We start from the raw sequence: 17604 nt of genomic DNA, 5'->3' as shown, positions 1-17604 counted from the left end.
GCAGTGTTTAATAATATGCATTAATTTTTTTCCCGCCAAGTGGCCATAGGCAACTTTTCGCCCTCTAGCGTTTGCAAGTGGTATTAGTGTTGGCGCAAAGACAACCAGAGCCGAGCAACAACACTGCATTTGTTCCAAGAAACGTTCACCATCACTTTGGAAATGTAAGATAAGAAATAAGCATGTTAACTGAAGAGGTAAAATGAAACTGTTCTAATTTTATAGAGTAATAACATAGTTTGAGTATTGATTATATAAAGTAAGTACTGCTAGCAGCAGCTAGCTAGCTACTGCCCACAGCAAGAAACAACATTAAGAATCCCAATTTGATCTAGAAACCCAGATCTCGGTGCTCTGATAAAGGCAGGGTAAAACACCCGGTAGTGTTAATAAGTAGGCAGGTTTTGTTACTTACTGATCTAGTAGGAAGAAAGCCAAGACAAAGTCGGTTTGGGACCCCCCTCAGGTCCCCGGAGCTCTCTGCCAGTCCATGGTTCACTCTTGTTTTACCTCTGTTTTTAAGACTTTAAGACTCTTCGCCTTCTTTGCCTCCTCCATCAACGGGACTCACCGGATGTATAAAGAGAAAGGTAAAAGCGCTATCCTCTTTCTGTTTTGGTTGCAATGGTTGACACGGTTCCTTTGTGCCGTAAATCGAGCCTTCATTTTGCCGGGAGATCGGACCCGAGACTTAAAGGAAACCCACGAAATCGCCGATGGTGGAGTGACCTTTCCCTGAGCCGATAAGGACTAGGTTGGTGCACCACGAGCGAAAAAGACACTTAACTAGAAAACTTTACAAGAGAAAAGACTTCAAGGATAAAGACTAACTCATTGGTTTGGCAGCTGTACGTCTGCTTAACCGCCCAGCCGCTAATTGGGGCTAATGTTTTTAGCTTTAGCGAGCAAGCTGTGGTGAAGAAAGTGTTGTATATACCTACACCAGGTGTTGCCTCTCATGTATTAGCATACTTTGGGTCACAGAGGTTGCAAATAACGTTAGAGGCACCTGATGTTAGTCAAAACCACTGCAGGTGTTAATACTGTGGGTCAGAGTTTTTTTTTTAATGTATTTATTTATTTGCTAACATCTTCTCAGGTTTGCCTGATAATGACGGCGCATTGATTTCACAGGTAGTGAGTGGGCTGTTGGTTTTGTTCCTGCAGACTGAAGAAGTACAGTAGTGGCCTGGTGCCTTCATTAGCATGCCCGTCCACTGTTTCAGGCTGTATAATTTAGCTGTGAATGTTCATATCGAGTTGTGATAGTGTGTTGGCGTTCAGATTAAGAAATCATCTGTGTAATGTTGAAAAGCTCCAAAACTTTAATGAATCACACTGTTTTTTTTCTCTCCATAAAAGAGATAAAAACTGGTGCTGAGTTTTTATCCTTTCATGCACTGTTAAATGAAAAATAATGATTTCTGTTCCCCCTTACCACCTACTCCCTCTCTCTTCTTTCACGCGTGTTACATAAGCAGGCCGACATTCACACCACAGAATGCTGGTTCTCTCTGTGATCTGACTCCAGTCAAGGGGATCCATGTGCTCTAAGCCGTCTCCTGCTATAGCAATGACTGTATGCCCTGCTGTCTCTTGTTGAGCTGTCACGGGTTGTGATTAACTGCTTATTAACTTTTTCCACATGTGGAACAGGTGTCCAGTACTTACGAGGGTGTATCAGCCTGGTGGTTCTGTAGGACAGGAGGGTCCATGGGAAATCTCTTATGCTCAAATGGCCTTAATGACATTTTTAGGGGTCATTCAGTATTCTGTCTTGTAATCTGACAAAAGCTCTGCACTGGGGATTATGTTCTTTTCGCTATGCTTGTATTCTGTCACTTCTGTATTTCAATGTCTGTGTGGCCTGCTAAAAAAACATGAGAAACGCAGTTTGGATAACCTCCACGTGGACCAGTCTTCCAGTCTTAACTCTCATGCCTGTTGCAGTGAAAATGAGTAACATGATATCAAAGCTGATAATCTTAAAACTTTCTTTTATTTGGAATAATAAAGAAGTGTTTTATCTCTCTCCTCAAATTAATAACAAGGGTAATGTATTGTTGTAACTGGATAAGAGTGGGTGGCAGAAGAAGATGGGTACATCAGTGATTAAAATTTAAAAAACAACAAAATAAATGAAAGTTAAGGAAAATACAAACTTCATTTATCCAACTTTTTGTAAATGAAGTCAAGCAGTAATTCAGCTTTTGAGCTCGGGTACCATTAACAAAGCAGCTTTCTGTTTGGACTAAGATGATACTCTTTCCTCTTCAAGATTAGACGTGCAATTAGTTTCCGTGGCAACCGCGCTATTCGGTTGGATGATGTGTTTGTTCATAATGCCCTCGGCTGTGAGGCAACACCAGGTCAACAAACATTTTATTTCACGTTACGCTCAGGATGCATTAGTCTACTGGAAGTACTGGAAGATATGTGGTTTCACATTCCAGTTCCAGCTGTGATAAGATATTGTTTGACTGTGATGTTGATTAATGTTTATGATGTTGAATATGTGTTTGTTTGTCCAACAGAGGAATGATGACGAGGCCGTGGTGGACAGAGGAGGAACACGGGCCCAACAGGGAACCAACTTTGGGCAGGAGGATGTTGAAGGTACCTGGACGGACACTGAATGCATCTGGAATACAAAAAGCTTCAAGCAGTGAAAGGCTGCTATGGCTGAGTCCGCCTACTCTGTCCTAACAACTGCTGCTTTCCTCTTGACAGCTTTTGGATATAGTTAAAAGACAAGAGCAGAGTGGGAGGTAGAAGCTGTGGGTGAGCTGAGTTTGCAGCAGTAATTTCATAACCACTGAAAAACATGGACAATCAAAACAAAAACAGTACGATTGAGTAACTTTGGGTAGCTAAAGGCAGACACAGAGAACAATACACTGCTTTTCAGTGAAATTAAAAGGCTTCAGCTTTTTAGTTTTTTAAGCCACAAAACTTGGCAGTTGAGATGCTGAAAAACACATGAGTGTCATTTTGAGAGCAGTTGTAAAATAGATTATACCGTGTGTGGCCTTTCCTTAAAGAATGCAACTATATTAACGTTTACCAGTAAATTGATTAAAAGAAGGTGTGTCAATAACTATTACTGTGCTTCTTAACTGACAATATTCAGAACATCATCCCATGTAGAGTGCATGGGTAATGGGATGTTTGGTTTTAAACTTAAAAGGGTTTGTTGATGAAGTAATATTTTATTTTTCGTTACAGAATACCTTCATTAAGTCCTTGTGTTGTGCATATATCCAGCACATTGGCACAGCTGTACCAGTCATTCTGGAGAGCACTGTACAGTATGTGCTGTATGCTCTGAATCTTCATGCCATACTGCAGTGAGCTGAGTGGGCTGACTTACTGAGTGCAAACACAGACATGCTTTCTCTCTCACTCACATTATCTCATACCTGCACAAACACAAACATGGACACTCACGCACACACATACACAGGCATAGTTGTGACGTTTAAAAGGTAAAAAGAATGGCTACGCAAATTAGCAACCAGGCGACACAAATTCACACAGCCACGAGTATATGCACAGTCATTTACAAACAAGAACAGTAGATACAAACATAAGTCCCTCATTTGTAGATAAATACAGCATTACAATTTACACATCATGTATTTGAACTGTAAATTCACACTTTCCTTGTCACAGCCATACGCACTCACATCATGCAATATGCTACAGGAAAAGGATTCTATAAATAGATACTACACTCTATATACTATAATCTCACTATATTACAGTGTGATTTCATGCCATACAAATTGTCATTTGTGTTTGTATATTTGTATGTCAGATCACTCTTTCTTTTTCACACTTTTTCATACTCTATTATAATATTATAATTATATGCAGCTGCAGACTAAAACCAGTTTCGACATGTTTTCTTTTTTAGTTGAGAGCTTATTTGAACACACTTTGATTCATGTATTAATTCTTTGTCGATAAAATATCATAAATTAACTCACATTAGACACATTACATAATGGCCAAACATTTATTTGCATAGACCCAAAATATATAATGATATGTCCTGTTTTATTTCATACATAATCAGGAACAAGATGTTTATTTACAATGTGGACTATTAGAGAACTTTTTCATGAAGGTGGCACAGTGGATTTCTGTGGCTTGTTACTCTTTCCTTTTTCCATTTTATTCTTTAGAAATGAACTAGCCTATAATAACTATCTTTTTACTAAATCTCTAAATCAGCAAAAAGAGGTGTTTAAATCGTCTTCTCTTCTTTTGTTTTTTGTTTAACAGAACCAAACTAGAAAACCTTTCAATAATGTTTTTTCTCGGAAAGGCAATTCTGATAATGTCTCATTGCACATCCAAAACAGGTGGTATTAACTTGATGCTCAATGTGGCATGGTACATTATATAGCATCAGTAAGCATTTTATTATTATTATAACATATTATCTGTTCGAGCAATGCACCACATCACAGTAAAAACACTCAGCATGTAGCAGAAACCCATGATGAATGATATAAAGCTTGATGGAGTAACACAAAGAAGTAGTGCTAAACCATGATCAGTGAAATAATAACGATTATCTGTAAAGCTCCTGAAAGCACACACACACACACACACACACACACACACAGGCATGTTGCAGTTGATCCTCCTCTAACCTCTGTTGGATGTGTCCCCAGGCCACAGGACTCTCTACATCGGGGTCCACGTCCCCTTGGGCAGTACCAGGCACCGCAGCCATCGCAGGCACCATCACCATGGAAACAAACACAGGAAAAGGAGCAGGGACCGGGCCCCCACCTTGGTGGAGGGTAGAGAGTCTCCTGTTTATGGTACTGGCCACAATCATGGATGTGCATGCATTATAGCATAGAAAAAAAAGTATTTATACTTTTGCTGAAATGATCCTTGTTATGAGTATTTCAGTTTGAACCACTCACTGCAATCCCCTTGTGTTCCCAGACACTCCCTCGCAGAGAGTGCAGTTCCTGCTGGGCACTGAGGATGATGATGAGGAGCATATTCCTCACGACCTCTTCACAGAGATGGATGAAATCTGTGTGAGGGATGGAGAGGATCCTGAGTGGAGGGAAAGTGCCAGGTACTGCTAGACTGTCGTGTCATTATAGCATGATGCAGACATCGTAGCATCTACACACAGTCATGACCTACATGACAGAAAGCTCTGATTGAATGGACCATGATTGTGAAATTCCCATGATCCCACTCATACTGATGAGAGATGCAGCTGTGTGTCTAATGTGTGTGTTTCCATCACATTAAGTAATTGCAATTCATTGTTGTAATTGCTAGGGGAATTAACATTTAGTTTGTTTCTTTGATATTTGTCAAGATGTAGAACTGATTTATCATATGAATTATGGCCTTCAGTTAAAATGGTAAATCTGACATATTTTATTTATAGCGATGCCCTGATGAAAGGCAATAAGGAAGGGGAGTAAATAAAAAAACTAGCGAGGGAGAATGGTATATTGGAGCTAAATGTGAGGAGAGGGACCCAGAATGAATGAGTGTTGTTATTGCAGCTAGAACAGATGGCCTGCCAGTTTGCCGTCTGCTGGCCCCTCCTGACTGGTACTCACCTGTTACAGGTGGCTGAAGTTTGAGGAGGATGTTGAGGACGGAGGAGAGCGATGGAGTAAACCCTACGTAGCCACTCTGTCTCTACACAGCCTGTTTGAGCTGCGAAGCTGCATCATCAACAGCACTGTGCTGCTCGACATGAGGGCTAATACCATCGAAGAGATTGCAGGTAATGAGGCAGTTGTAGTGTTTTTGTCAACTTAAGACCTCTGAACTGAAAATATTTTCTTAGTGACTGTTAAATGTTGTAAAGCTCCTTTCTAAGTAAATTAAGGAGGAAAATTTGTGGTTTGTGCTCCTTACATTTGTTTGAGGCGCTGTTTGTAATCTAGGAATATGAGCTTAATCTTTCTTTGCACGAAATTCAAACCCTGAAACATGAATCCAAACGGCTTGTCTGTGTCCGCCTCAGACATGGTGTTGGACCACCAGGAGTTATACTCACCACTGGGAGACGAGCTCAGGAAGAAAGTGCGTGAAACACTGCTGAAGCAGCACCATCACCAGAACCACAAGAAGCTGGCTAATCGCCTGCCGATTGTGCGCTCCATTGCTGACATGGGTCGACGGACGTCGGAGCTCCACCTGGACAAGAATGGTGAGAAAGATTGCTGTGATACCTTCTTCTATCGCAATGGTACCATCTAAGAGGTCATGAGATGATGAACAGAATAGGAGAGCAGAAAAACATATTTCTGCAATGCAATGTATATATTTTCTAAATTAGCATTTTTTTGTGAATTGTTGGACAATTTTACTTCATAATTATTTAAATAAAACATTCTGAGAAGGTAGAATCAGTCTTTGGTTAAAACTGGTCACATCATGTTGACATACTATATGCAAACTGTGAGACGGGTCCCAAGTAGACATAACTTTGTTTTAAGGGGTCGCAAGTCAAAAAGGTTTCAAATCACTGCATTACTGTATTCTGTAAAGAATCTGGTTGGTAGTGTTTAAGTGTGGATTCTTTGTAAATGTGCAATATGTGCATGTGTCTTATAAGCATATGGTCTTAACTTGTGTATGTTCCCATCTTTTCTTCATTTCTGATTCTATCCACCACCCACCATCTGCCCACCCACCCGCCGCAGCCCCGCTCAAGTCAACAGGTGCTGGTTTATACAGTACGCCCTTTCCCCTTTACCAGCTTATACTTAAATAACATATTGTAGAGGGGAGTAATCTCATGATTTGTGTTCATACTGGCAACTCAAAATTGGAGTGGTTGAGTTAAAAAGAAGATTAAAAAACTATGTTCAAAAGTACATTCTATAAATATGCAAATTCGTTTGCTGTTGATCTTCACAGTACAAGAAGTATTTGTTTGAATTCTGGGCTAAATTTAGTCCAGGACAGGCTCGTAATTGGAAACATTACTTACCTATATCGTTGCCAACTGCATTTTATAAGCTTCAGGTTTGCCAACATTCCACATGATAATATTAGTTACGCAGAACAAACTGTTTGTTAAATCATTTTATAGTTTACTAGAAGTCTTGGTGGCACATGAGCAATTTGTTTTCACTGGTGTTGCATTTTCAAGCTAATTTCAAAGCAACAATCTCTGATAAGCTCCATGTCATGCTTCCTGAGCGTATTAAATAATATAATTTGTGTTCATTTTTGACCCCACTGTTTAATGAATACAGAAATTAGGCCAAACCTGTCAGGCAGCATGGCAGTAATCACGTTAACATGAGCCTGGGTTTTTTTTTTTTGAGACAACAGTGATGAAAATCTGGGTGGTTTTATCCACAACAGCACCGGTAAACGCTGGCTTCAGTCTCATTATATTTAGTGAAATCATCAGTTGCTAGAATGCTGAATTGTTGAGACATTTTTGGGAATTGAATCCTAATTCTCCTGTCTGGATTATCCAGGTCAGATGACGTCCTCCCAGTCGCAGTTAGCGGGTCCAGATGGGAAAGGGGACGTCAGTAGAGAGAACAGTTCTGTGGACTTCAGCAAAGTAAAGTACACACACTGTACAGCTGTACTGTAATACAAATATACATGTGTATAAAATACGTATTTCCATTTCATACTACTTTATACTTTATACTATATAGGGAGACATTTGACAACTATAGTTACTAGTTAATTAAGATTTTATTTGCAAAACATGTGGTCATCTTATAAAACACAACATATTTTTATATATGAAATACCTGCCAATATGTAAAGAACTAGCTACTACTCTACTACTATAGAACTATTTCTTTAGATATATTGATACTTTACTTGTGCGTCACTGTCAAAAAGGACTGATTGTACTTTTGTCAGAGTGGGTACAATGGTGTGGAGCGGTCAGGACATGATAGTGTATATGTAACAGCAGCCCAAACGTAATTCTTACTAAAAGTATGTAATATTTGACGAATATGAGCAGTTATTTAATGTGTGTTTCGAACAACAAACAGGGGCTCATTGTTGGGATTTTTAATGGAAAGGTCATCTAGTAAGGGATTAGGATTATAACCATGTTAAGCATTTAGCACTGATGATAACCACATGACAAACCACACACAGCAAAGACAAAAATCCTTGTTGAAACCTTTTGCCTAATGTATATGAGTTTAACCTTTTGTCCCGGTCAATATTTGTCCTGTTCGCTTAAACATTTAAAATGTGCTCTGCGTATATGGAGTGTGTTTTTAGAACTGTTGAACTGAATGAACCACAGCAGCCTTTTTCTTATACAGACAATGTATCTTGCAACTTATACAATTATGAACTCGGCTTTTGCAGCAGCTGCATTATTCTGAACATTATTATTTACTTGATGCAGTATTAACTGTGAGGCGGCCCCATCAATATATCAAAAATATTCTTGTGGATGGTTCTGAACAGCCGTCCTAGAGCCATATGAACTCTATGAAGGAACAAACAACACTCCAGTCAACACTTGTCAACTCCACATAATTATCGCTGAAAAATCAACACCTTTAATATTCCAAAATTTTCTGTATTATGCATCAAAGAGCGGAAAGCAGATATAGCTACTGTAAGAGGATCAGTTTCATAGTCGGGGTCAGCTTTTATACGCTTTTAGGCATCATACTTGTGGGAAATGAAAGCTATACCTCATACTTGTGAATTATTATGCAACATATCAAATCTTTTGTAATATTTTGCTGTAACACATCTGTTGATGTTACGTCGTATGAAACACAATGCCTGGACCCCTGGACTATATTTAGACTAGAATCCAGTCAAACTAGTTCATTTGGGGCTCAGTGTGAGGACAAAATAATAATTTATTTATAGAATGCGCATGAATGATCTTCTTCTATCTTTTCAAAGCATACTCTCAGTCAAAGCAGTTTAGACGATAAGCTAACTGGAAAGGGAGTCCAGGTCTAGGAAGAAACACTGCGCTTTGTGTCCTCTTTCAGATAGATCTACACTTCATGAAGAAGATCCCCGCAGGGGCCGAGGCGTGTAACGTGTTAGTGGGAGAGCTGGAATTTCTGAACAAGCCGGTGGTGGCGTTTGTTCGCCTTTCACCTGCGGTGCTGCTCAATGGGCTGGCTGAAGTCCCCATCGCCACAAGGTTACTGCAGGCGGATTCAACTAAACCAGTTCAACTTCTGCTATAAATATCTCTTTATTTACCCCTCTGAACCCTGTCTGACATTTAGTAAATATGCATCTAAGTTAGTTCTGATTCAAATTTGATTTGACAATGTATTAAATAATATAATGTTTTTGCCTTTAGGTTTCTGTTTATTCTTTTAGGGCCCTTGGGTAGAGGGCCTCAGTATCACGAGATTGGAAGGTCCATTGCAACACTTATGACAGATGAAGTAAGAATTCACTCAAGAACACCTTATTACCATGTTAGCATCCTTTAGGGGTTTATTTATTCATTAATGTTTCGAGGAGGGCGGGTTGGTTTGAATGTCAACCAGATGTTGTACTCAGATTTTCTGCAGGCACTTTGCATAAATTCACAGTCCAGCAGAACTCAACAAATTCCTGAAGTGATGGAACATTTCTCAGCATGAAACACAGCTCAGAGCTTTTTATGACATGCTTTTGGCGATTAGTCAGTCCTCATGTCCTCCTTTTTGTCTGGGATTTAGGCTGCCATCCATCATCACGGAGGGAAAGATGGGCTTTGACAAAGTCCAAACTTTGTTATACACTCTTTGGAATGAGTAGATTTGATGGAACTGGATATTTTATAGGGGAGCATTGTGAGCCAGTGGTTAACACTGCTGTTTCATAGCAAGTCTGAATATCCTGGCCTTCTGCACATGTTTATACAGGGTTAAGTTAGTCCGTTTAATTACAGTTAACGTTGTCAGACATTCCTGCATTTAAATATCCATGAGTCTGTGTATGGTATATAAGTATATGTATGCAAGTGCATTGCATTTAGTCAAGGTTTGAGTCAGGAGTTGCAGACTTAGTCAGCCTTCCATATGTTTTTATTTCCAGGTTTTCCATGATGTTGCCTATAAAGCTAAAGACCGCAATGATCTGATCGCTGGGATTGATGAATTCCTAGATCAAGTGACAGTCCTGCCTCCAGGAGAGTGGGACCCGTCCATACGGATAGAGCCTCCAAAAAATGTACCATCTCAGGTTAGTAGGAGTTTAGTTAGCTGGTTGCCTTCTTTTCTTCTTTGATTTCTATGACATTTCTCTGACTCCTGGTGAAAGAACCTAACTGTTGTGGATTGTTTGTTAAACAGGAGAAGAGAAAGAAAAGTAACATTTTACCAAACGGATTAGTAGAGGGTGAGGAGGAAGAGGAGGAAGGTGGCCACGGGGGTCCAGAACTGCAGCGCACTGGAAGGTGGGAAAACACAAAGGGAAAGAACGTGCAGTGCTTTTGTTTAAAGTGAATTCTGATAGCCAGTAGAATAGTTTAAAGTCTTTATACAGAGGTGAAGAGTGCCTCATACTAAAATGTGGAAATGCAATGCTGTGGCAGTGCAGCATGCAGCCTACTCACTACACTCACTACTTATTTACAGCTGTACTACTCATCCGCCAGAGCTTCACACTACACTACATTTATTTTATGTTTTGTAATATATAAAGATGAATTTAGAGCCTGCAGTGCAGTTAAATATGATAGGGGATTTTGAAAGTGTGCTTCTTCAACTGGGTTATTTAAAAAAATGTTTTTAGTGCTTAGAGTTGTTCTGAAGGTGTTTGTAAAACATCTTTTCTATGTATCTAATAGAAAATATATTAATGCGGACATAGGGCACTAAGTAATGCCTGGTATGTGGAAGAATTTTACATAAATAAATTACAATATTAGAAAAGAGTATTATTTGAGATGATACATTGCTTTTGGGTTATTATTATGTTTTCCAAAATGTACACAGACATTTGTAAAATCCAGCCAGTAAACTGAAAACACACTGTAGTGCTGAGCAGCTTTTTCTGGGCAAACTTGGTCTGCAGTTGTAGTCATAAAGTGGTTTCCATAGAAACATCCTGCCTTGAGAAGTCTATTTGCAGCTAGACTTTTCTATCATAGAGGCATATCACACTCAGCCGTATAGGGTTGAACATCAGGGTAGAAGGCAGTGGAGGTAGAGCGAGTCAGGGAACAAGAAAAAGACTTAGGCTGTCAAAATGAAAATGGATTTTGTAGATTTTTGGTTTGTTATGGTTTTGAAAATGGAAATTTCACATTGGAATAAATGACACGAGTGTCACATTTCTTTTTATATTTCCAGGTGGTTTGGTGGTCTCTTTTTAGACATCAAGCGCAAGGTACCGCACTACCTGTCCGACTACACTGATGCTTTTAGTTTACAGTGTGTGGCCTCTTTCCTATTCCTCTACTGTGCCTGCATGTCCCCTGTCATCACCTTTGGAGGACTACTGGGCGAGGCAACAGAAGGACGCATAGTAAATCACATCCCTCTAAATGTTCACAGTGTTCTGCCAAGACTAGCTGTACACTGATGCACACTGCACATAGCCGCTCAGTACATTAAACCAGACAAACAGTTGTAGTTCAGTGTGGTAAAGATGATTTAAGCTAATCTCTCTGTCCTTTCCCTTTCCTCAGAGTGCAATTGAGTCCCTGTTCGGGGCCTCACTGACTGGAATAGCCTATTCCCTGTTTGCCGGGCAGCCCCTAACCATCCTGGGCAGCACAGGGCCAGTGCTTGTATTTGAGAAGATATTGTTCAAATTCTGCAAGTACGTTTTCTTTTCATGTGACTGTACGCATGAATCATCTCACTGAATGACCAATAACTTCAGGTTCATTTCATTTATACGTTGCATCATTTTGCGATTGCATTGTCTGATGTTTATCGGCTTGCTGTGGGATGAATGAACCATCTGGCCTCCTATAGACCATTAAATGTTCTGATTGTATGGATAAAAGACCATTTCATTGTGATAATGACTTCCTCCAATCCAACACATTACAAACAGTACATAATCAATATATGATGTGGCTTGATCTCACATAGGTTCCACTGTGATTTTTTGCTCTGTTTATCTCCACATAGGGAGTATGGCTTGTCCTATCTGTCACTGAGAACCTGTATTGGTCTGTGGACAGCTCTCCTCTGTATCGTGCTGGTGGCTACAGATGCCAGTTCCCTCGTTTGTTACATCACGCGTTTTACGGAGGAAGCCTTTGCCTCACTCATCTGCATCATCTTCATCTACGAGGCCTTGGAGAAACTTGTCCACCTGGGAGAGCACTATCCCTTTAATAAGAACAACAACCTGGACAAGCTCACCATGTACTCGTACGTGGACACTTAATTCTCACACAATATACTGTTTAAAGTAGTGAGAGAAAAAATGGAGTAATTACTAAGTACATTTCTTGGAGGTTCTGTAAATCCCTGACAGATGAGGGATTATTTAGTCACCCAGATGTTCGTTTGCTTCCACAGATGTTCATGCGTTGAGCCTTCTGACCCCACCAATGGCACCCTGAAGTATTGGGAGATCAACAACGTCACTGCCTCAGAAATCTACTGGGAGGCACTGGAGGCCGAGGTATTACTCACGCCAACTTGGTTTAATAAAGTCATAGGGAAAAAATAAGAAAAAGAAAAATATGTTTATAGGAATCATTGAGTTTCACAAAGACACAAATTTGGGTTTTCCACCTTAAAGTGGCATGCTCTCCCAGATGGAGGAATCTGAACAGAGGAGATTAAGGGCATGTGGGCTGGATTATACGGGATTACTCATTGCAAATCACTATAAAAGCACATTTTTGGTACTCTGTTAAGTTATTTGTGGACATGGATGCTCATAAAACCTATTTGTGGGACCCTAGAGGCTACCGACGCTGCCGTATTGATAATCATATGATAAAGTTTGAGTACATCTGCCCTCCACCTGTTGTTGCAGGACTGTATTGAAAAGCGTGGGGAGTTTGTGGGCAGCGCCTGTGGCCCTCATGGACCCTACGTTCCTGATGTCCTCTTCTGGTGTGTCATCCTCTTCTTTTCCACTGTCTTCATGTCTGCCTTCCTCAAGGAGTTCAAGTTCAGCAATTACTTCCCCACAAAGGTACTGTTCTTCATGCATTATCACTACATTAGAGTGCATTATGCATGAAGCATGAAGACCAAGCTACTACAGCTGCCAAACATGGCTTTAGTTATGCAGTGTAGTGCAGTGATGCACTCTAGTGGTCAAATATAGGTACTGCGTAATAGAAACAAAGACGTTTGGAAAATGAAAAGGTGTCGTGTGTCCTGTAACCTCTTTGTTTTGCATTTACATCAGGTTAAATAAATGAAACTGACTGATTTAGGGGCATTTTAAGTCATTTCTGTGTGTTTTCCTCTCTATCAGGTGAGGTGCATCATCAGTGACTTTGCTGTTTTCTTCACCATCCTTACCATGGTCTTAGTTGACTATGGCTTAGGCATCCCCTCTCCAAAACTACAGGTTCCCAGTGTGTTTAAGGTGAGCTAGTCCACAAAATAAATTCTTTACCAGAATTGGTCAACACATTTCTAAGTAACATCATCACTTTTCAACAAGCTACTAATTATGTCTAACCAACAGCAATCTTTTTTATTTTTGTCAGCCAACCAGAGATGATCGAGGTTGGTTCATCAACCCGCTCGGGCCCAACCCCTGGTGGACCGCCATCATTACGGTGGTCCCTGCTCTGCTTTGTACCATCCTCATCTTCATGGACCAGCAGATCACAGCTGTCATCATCAACAGGAAGGAGCACAAACTCAAGGTACTTTAATGTCCCGGCTTTGAGCTCTGGTTGCAGGATGCATTACTAAGATGGCTTGTAGAGCATCTTCAACTTTATTTACTGGTGTCCCCCCCCCCTTCAGAAAGGCTGCGGGTACCACCTGGATCTGTTCATGGTGGGGGTGATGCTTGGTGTGTGCTCTTTGATGGGCTTGCCCTGGTTCGTCGCAGCCACCGTCCTGTCCATCAGCCACGTCAACAGCCTGAAGCTTGAGTCAGAGTGCTCGGCTCCCGGGGAGCAGCCCAAGTTCCTCGGCATCAGAGAGCAGCGCTTCACCGGCCTCATGATCTTCACCCTCATGGGCTGCTCTGTCTTCATGACATCCGTGTTGAAGGTCAGATGCTCTCTTTTTGTTAGTCGTGCATTTTGGTTCATGTGCAGTTACTCTCCCAGTATTACTGAGTGTGACATAAAGTGTCCTGCTGTAACTGTTCTACACATTTCTCAGTGCTTCATCTTGAAGAAATTTAATATTCCTTGGACAATTATTGAGTGCAGTAGGTCTGCTAAAATAGAGCATTTACTGACATTCATAATATTGTTACTGACATAACACTTTTATTGCTCTTCAGTTCATTCCTATGCCTGTGTTGTATGGAGTATTCCTTTACATGGGAGCGTCTTCTCTCCGAGGCATTCAGGTAAGATGATTTGAATTTCACTGTATATTTAATGCATCTTTTTTAGCTCACATTATACTGTATCTCTTCAAGAGGAAACTCAAACCTCTTATGACATTTGATAAGACTGACTCTGCATCACACACATAACAATATATTTTTTTATCACATGGATTTTTTCCTGTTTCTCAGTCTTAATGCTAACCTGGCATGAAAACAGTGACCTCCACTCCCAAAATTGAAATGTGATTATCTCACACGTTTGTTTGTGAATATGAAACTTTTGTTGAGATTATCTGCATGGCTGAAATTAGACAGACAGTCGGTCAGTGTGGTTGAATTTTAATTTGTAGACTCTCCTACCGGATAATCTGTGTAGACAGTTAATTCTCACCAAGCCACAATAGGGGAGCGCCTCCATATTGTCTGGCTGCCCAGATAAAAAGTGTTAATTGGCCTCTAGTGTGTTCCCAGCATTTACAGAACACCTGACTGTTATTTAATTGCCCTGTTTTTTTCTTATTTTCTTCACTTTTAAGTACTTTCTATTATTGGTTTTGAAAACTATATTTGAATTAAAACAAATACTTTTTGGAAAAAACTCTTTATTGCAAAGGGTTTCTTCTATGTTTTTCAGGTCCACATCCAGCAGACACTGAGCAACTTTTAGTTTAATTTAGTTTATTTATTTTGCACAATTAAAAAAAAATACACAAACTGACAAAGATAACAAATAATATGCAGTGCAGGGAGAGACAGAAAACCCAAGTGGGCTTATTTGAAGCCTCCACCTAAAGAAGGTTAAAATTTCACAGTTACAAAGAACACAAAATTAATAATAATGAACAACAGTAATAACAATATCAATATAAAAGCAGAAAATGTAAGTGTGTGATGTGTGTGTGTGTGTGTGTGTGTGAGTGTGCGCGTGCGTGCATGTTTGGGGGCATTTTGTTTGTACACCTGTATTTGACTACTGAGCAATGGTAATAATACATGTCACTATGAGTGAAAAAAAACATGGAAACATGAACAACAATACACAGAAAGCAGTTACAAAATAGCAGTTAAATGTTTTTTTAAACATCATTTTAACGTTTCAATATTTTATAGAGGAACAGCTTTTGGCCAAGTGGGAAAAGCCATTCCACAATTTGGTACCCCTAAGTCTTATCGAAAACTGACCTCTGCAAGTGAGAACGTCGATGTTTAGCTTGATAGGTGTTGGACTTTGTCCACCAGCTAGTCAGTAATGTTGTCTGATGCTGGGGAGGCAGTGTGTTGTTGCTTTATAAGAGCTTTTTTGTTAAAAAAAAAAAAAGCTGCCAAAGCGATGACCTTAAAGATGCTAAAAAGCTGCAGAGCTGCTGCGTTGGAGGATTATTCTCTGTGGGTTTTAGGAACATTTATCCACCCCCAAGTGACCAAAGAAAGTGCAGGTTTAAGACTTGTTTATCATCTGTCCCCTCCAGTTCTTCGACCGTCTGACACTGTTTGGTATGCCAGCTAAGCACCAGCCAGACTTCATCTATCTACGACATGTACCCCTGAGGAAGGTGCACCTCTTCACCATCATCCAGCTCACCTGTTTGGTTCTGCTCTGGGTCATCAAGACCTCCAAGGCCGCCATTGTCTTTCCCATGATGGTGTGTAAACAGTCCGATTATACCATCTGCAGGACCATTACACTGGCAGCATACCTTTCATACCACACGCCTAATCTAAGCGTTAACAGGGCTCAGTGTGTGAGTACAGTCAGTTATTGAAGGTAGACAAAATAATGGAAACACTTCACTAAAATGGCTTAATGTTTGGTCAGGATCATGGCTCTGTGGGTATGTTTCATCTTGTGGCCTCCTTGGAGTTTTGTTAGTTATTTCATATTGTTTTCTACTTTCTTCCCAAAATAATACATGAAACGTACAGATAATGTCATACCATCAACTATATCTTGTGTTGTCAAAAGTGTATAGAGTTTTTGCTGCGTTACATGCAGAAGTTGTTTATACTCATGTGTTCCTTCCTTAACAACAGGGAGGTCTATTTAAACCAAGCTGTCCTTCATGCTGCCACTTGATTTAAATCCATCTCCCTCTTCAGCACTGCTTACTCCTTTATTGGGACGTATGATTTTTGAGGACTCAGATGTTTCTATTCTGTGTCTATTCTGCAGGTGTTGGCGCTGGTGTTCATCAGGAAGCTGATGGACTGTTTCTTTACAAAGAGAGAGTTGAGCTGGCTGGATGACCTCATGCCAGAAAGCAAGAAGAAGAAGCTTGAGGATGCTGAAGAGGTGCTGTTGCTCTCATAAACAAATAACACTGTGCACTGTTTCTTAGCAAAGTAATTTTGTTAATAGTCACATGCATTTAAACTGCATTTTATTCAACCTTCAGGATGAAGAGCAGAGTATACTGGCAGAAGATGAAGGAGTAGTGCAAGTGCCATTAGAAGGGTACAAGTAAGTTATATTATACTTACAAAGTTTCACAAGTAACATTTACACAAACCTTTTTTTGGTATGGTATTTTACATATTTATTTGTTGCATAAAGATGAAAGAGTAACTTGTTTCCTGGCTTCTCCTCTCACAGAGGAATACCCATCATCAATATCACAGATGAAATGTCAAAAGGTTCTTTTGGAAATACCTGGAACGCCAACAGTTAAGACACCTGAGAAATAATCAAGACCTCAAAACATTATGGTAAGACTTTTTGCGTTGTTGAATATACAGTATACTCACTCATAGCTTACAGTTGGTGTTGTGTTGACAGAGATGAAAATGTCTTTGAAAGGTTTCATAAAGTTAAGTAATATGTAGATGTTTCAAACATGTTCTCCATTCATGTGTATTTAATGCACTGAAAATCTCCAACATACTGTAGGTTAACTGTTGTTTAGTTGTTTAGGTTGTTGAATTTTAGATTGAAAGGAATAGACATTTTGGGAAGGATGTCTGTTCGCTTTTATTGTCGAGAGTTAGATGAGAGGATTGATACCACTCTCATATTTGTAGCTTAAATGGGTTATGTGCTGGACTATGGTGCTGGTACAAAGCCAGGCTAGCTGTTTCCCCCTGTCCCCAGTCTTTGTGCTAAGCTAAGCTAACCAGCTATTGCCTGTAACTTCAATTTTACTGTGCAGACAT

At 40.0% G+C, this 17604-nt stretch overlaps 1 protein-coding gene across 1 annotated transcript in view; it reads left to right on the top strand.

The window, feature by feature from the left end:
* LOC139291950 (sodium-driven chloride bicarbonate exchanger-like) overlaps nucleotides 1-17123 on the top strand; it is a 28220-nt gene extending 11097 nt beyond the window's left edge. Inside the window, 23 exon segments of the mRNA XM_070914027.1 lie at nucleotides 2535-2616; nucleotides 4683-4835; nucleotides 4966-5104; nucleotides 5616-5776; nucleotides 6020-6205; nucleotides 7491-7579; nucleotides 9006-9163; nucleotides 9329-9416; nucleotides 10054-10200; nucleotides 10311-10414; nucleotides 11313-11487; nucleotides 11651-11784; nucleotides 12102-12347; nucleotides 12498-12603; nucleotides 12964-13125; nucleotides 13414-13527; nucleotides 13652-13813; nucleotides 13917-14168; nucleotides 14407-14475; nucleotides 15927-16100; nucleotides 16628-16747; nucleotides 16851-16915; nucleotides 17048-17123. Of these exon segments, the coding sequence (XP_070770128.1) occupies nucleotides 2535-2616; nucleotides 4683-4835; nucleotides 4966-5104; nucleotides 5616-5776; nucleotides 6020-6205; nucleotides 7491-7579; nucleotides 9006-9163; nucleotides 9329-9416; nucleotides 10054-10200; nucleotides 10311-10414; nucleotides 11313-11487; nucleotides 11651-11784; nucleotides 12102-12347; nucleotides 12498-12603; nucleotides 12964-13125; nucleotides 13414-13527; nucleotides 13652-13813; nucleotides 13917-14168; nucleotides 14407-14475; nucleotides 15927-16100; nucleotides 16628-16747; nucleotides 16851-16915; nucleotides 17048-17123 (3162 nt within the window).
* Nucleotides 17124-17604: the final 481 nt, after the last annotated feature.

The sequence above is a fragment of the Enoplosus armatus genome, chromosome 11, assembly GCF_043641665.1.
Source record: "Enoplosus armatus isolate fEnoArm2 chromosome 11, fEnoArm2.hap1, whole genome shotgun sequence".
Classification (NCBI taxonomy): domain Eukaryota; kingdom Metazoa; phylum Chordata; class Actinopteri; order Centrarchiformes; family Enoplosidae; genus Enoplosus; species Enoplosus armatus.
Note: the sequence above shows the minus strand (reverse complement) of the source record. Positions and strands in the feature narration are given on the sequence as shown.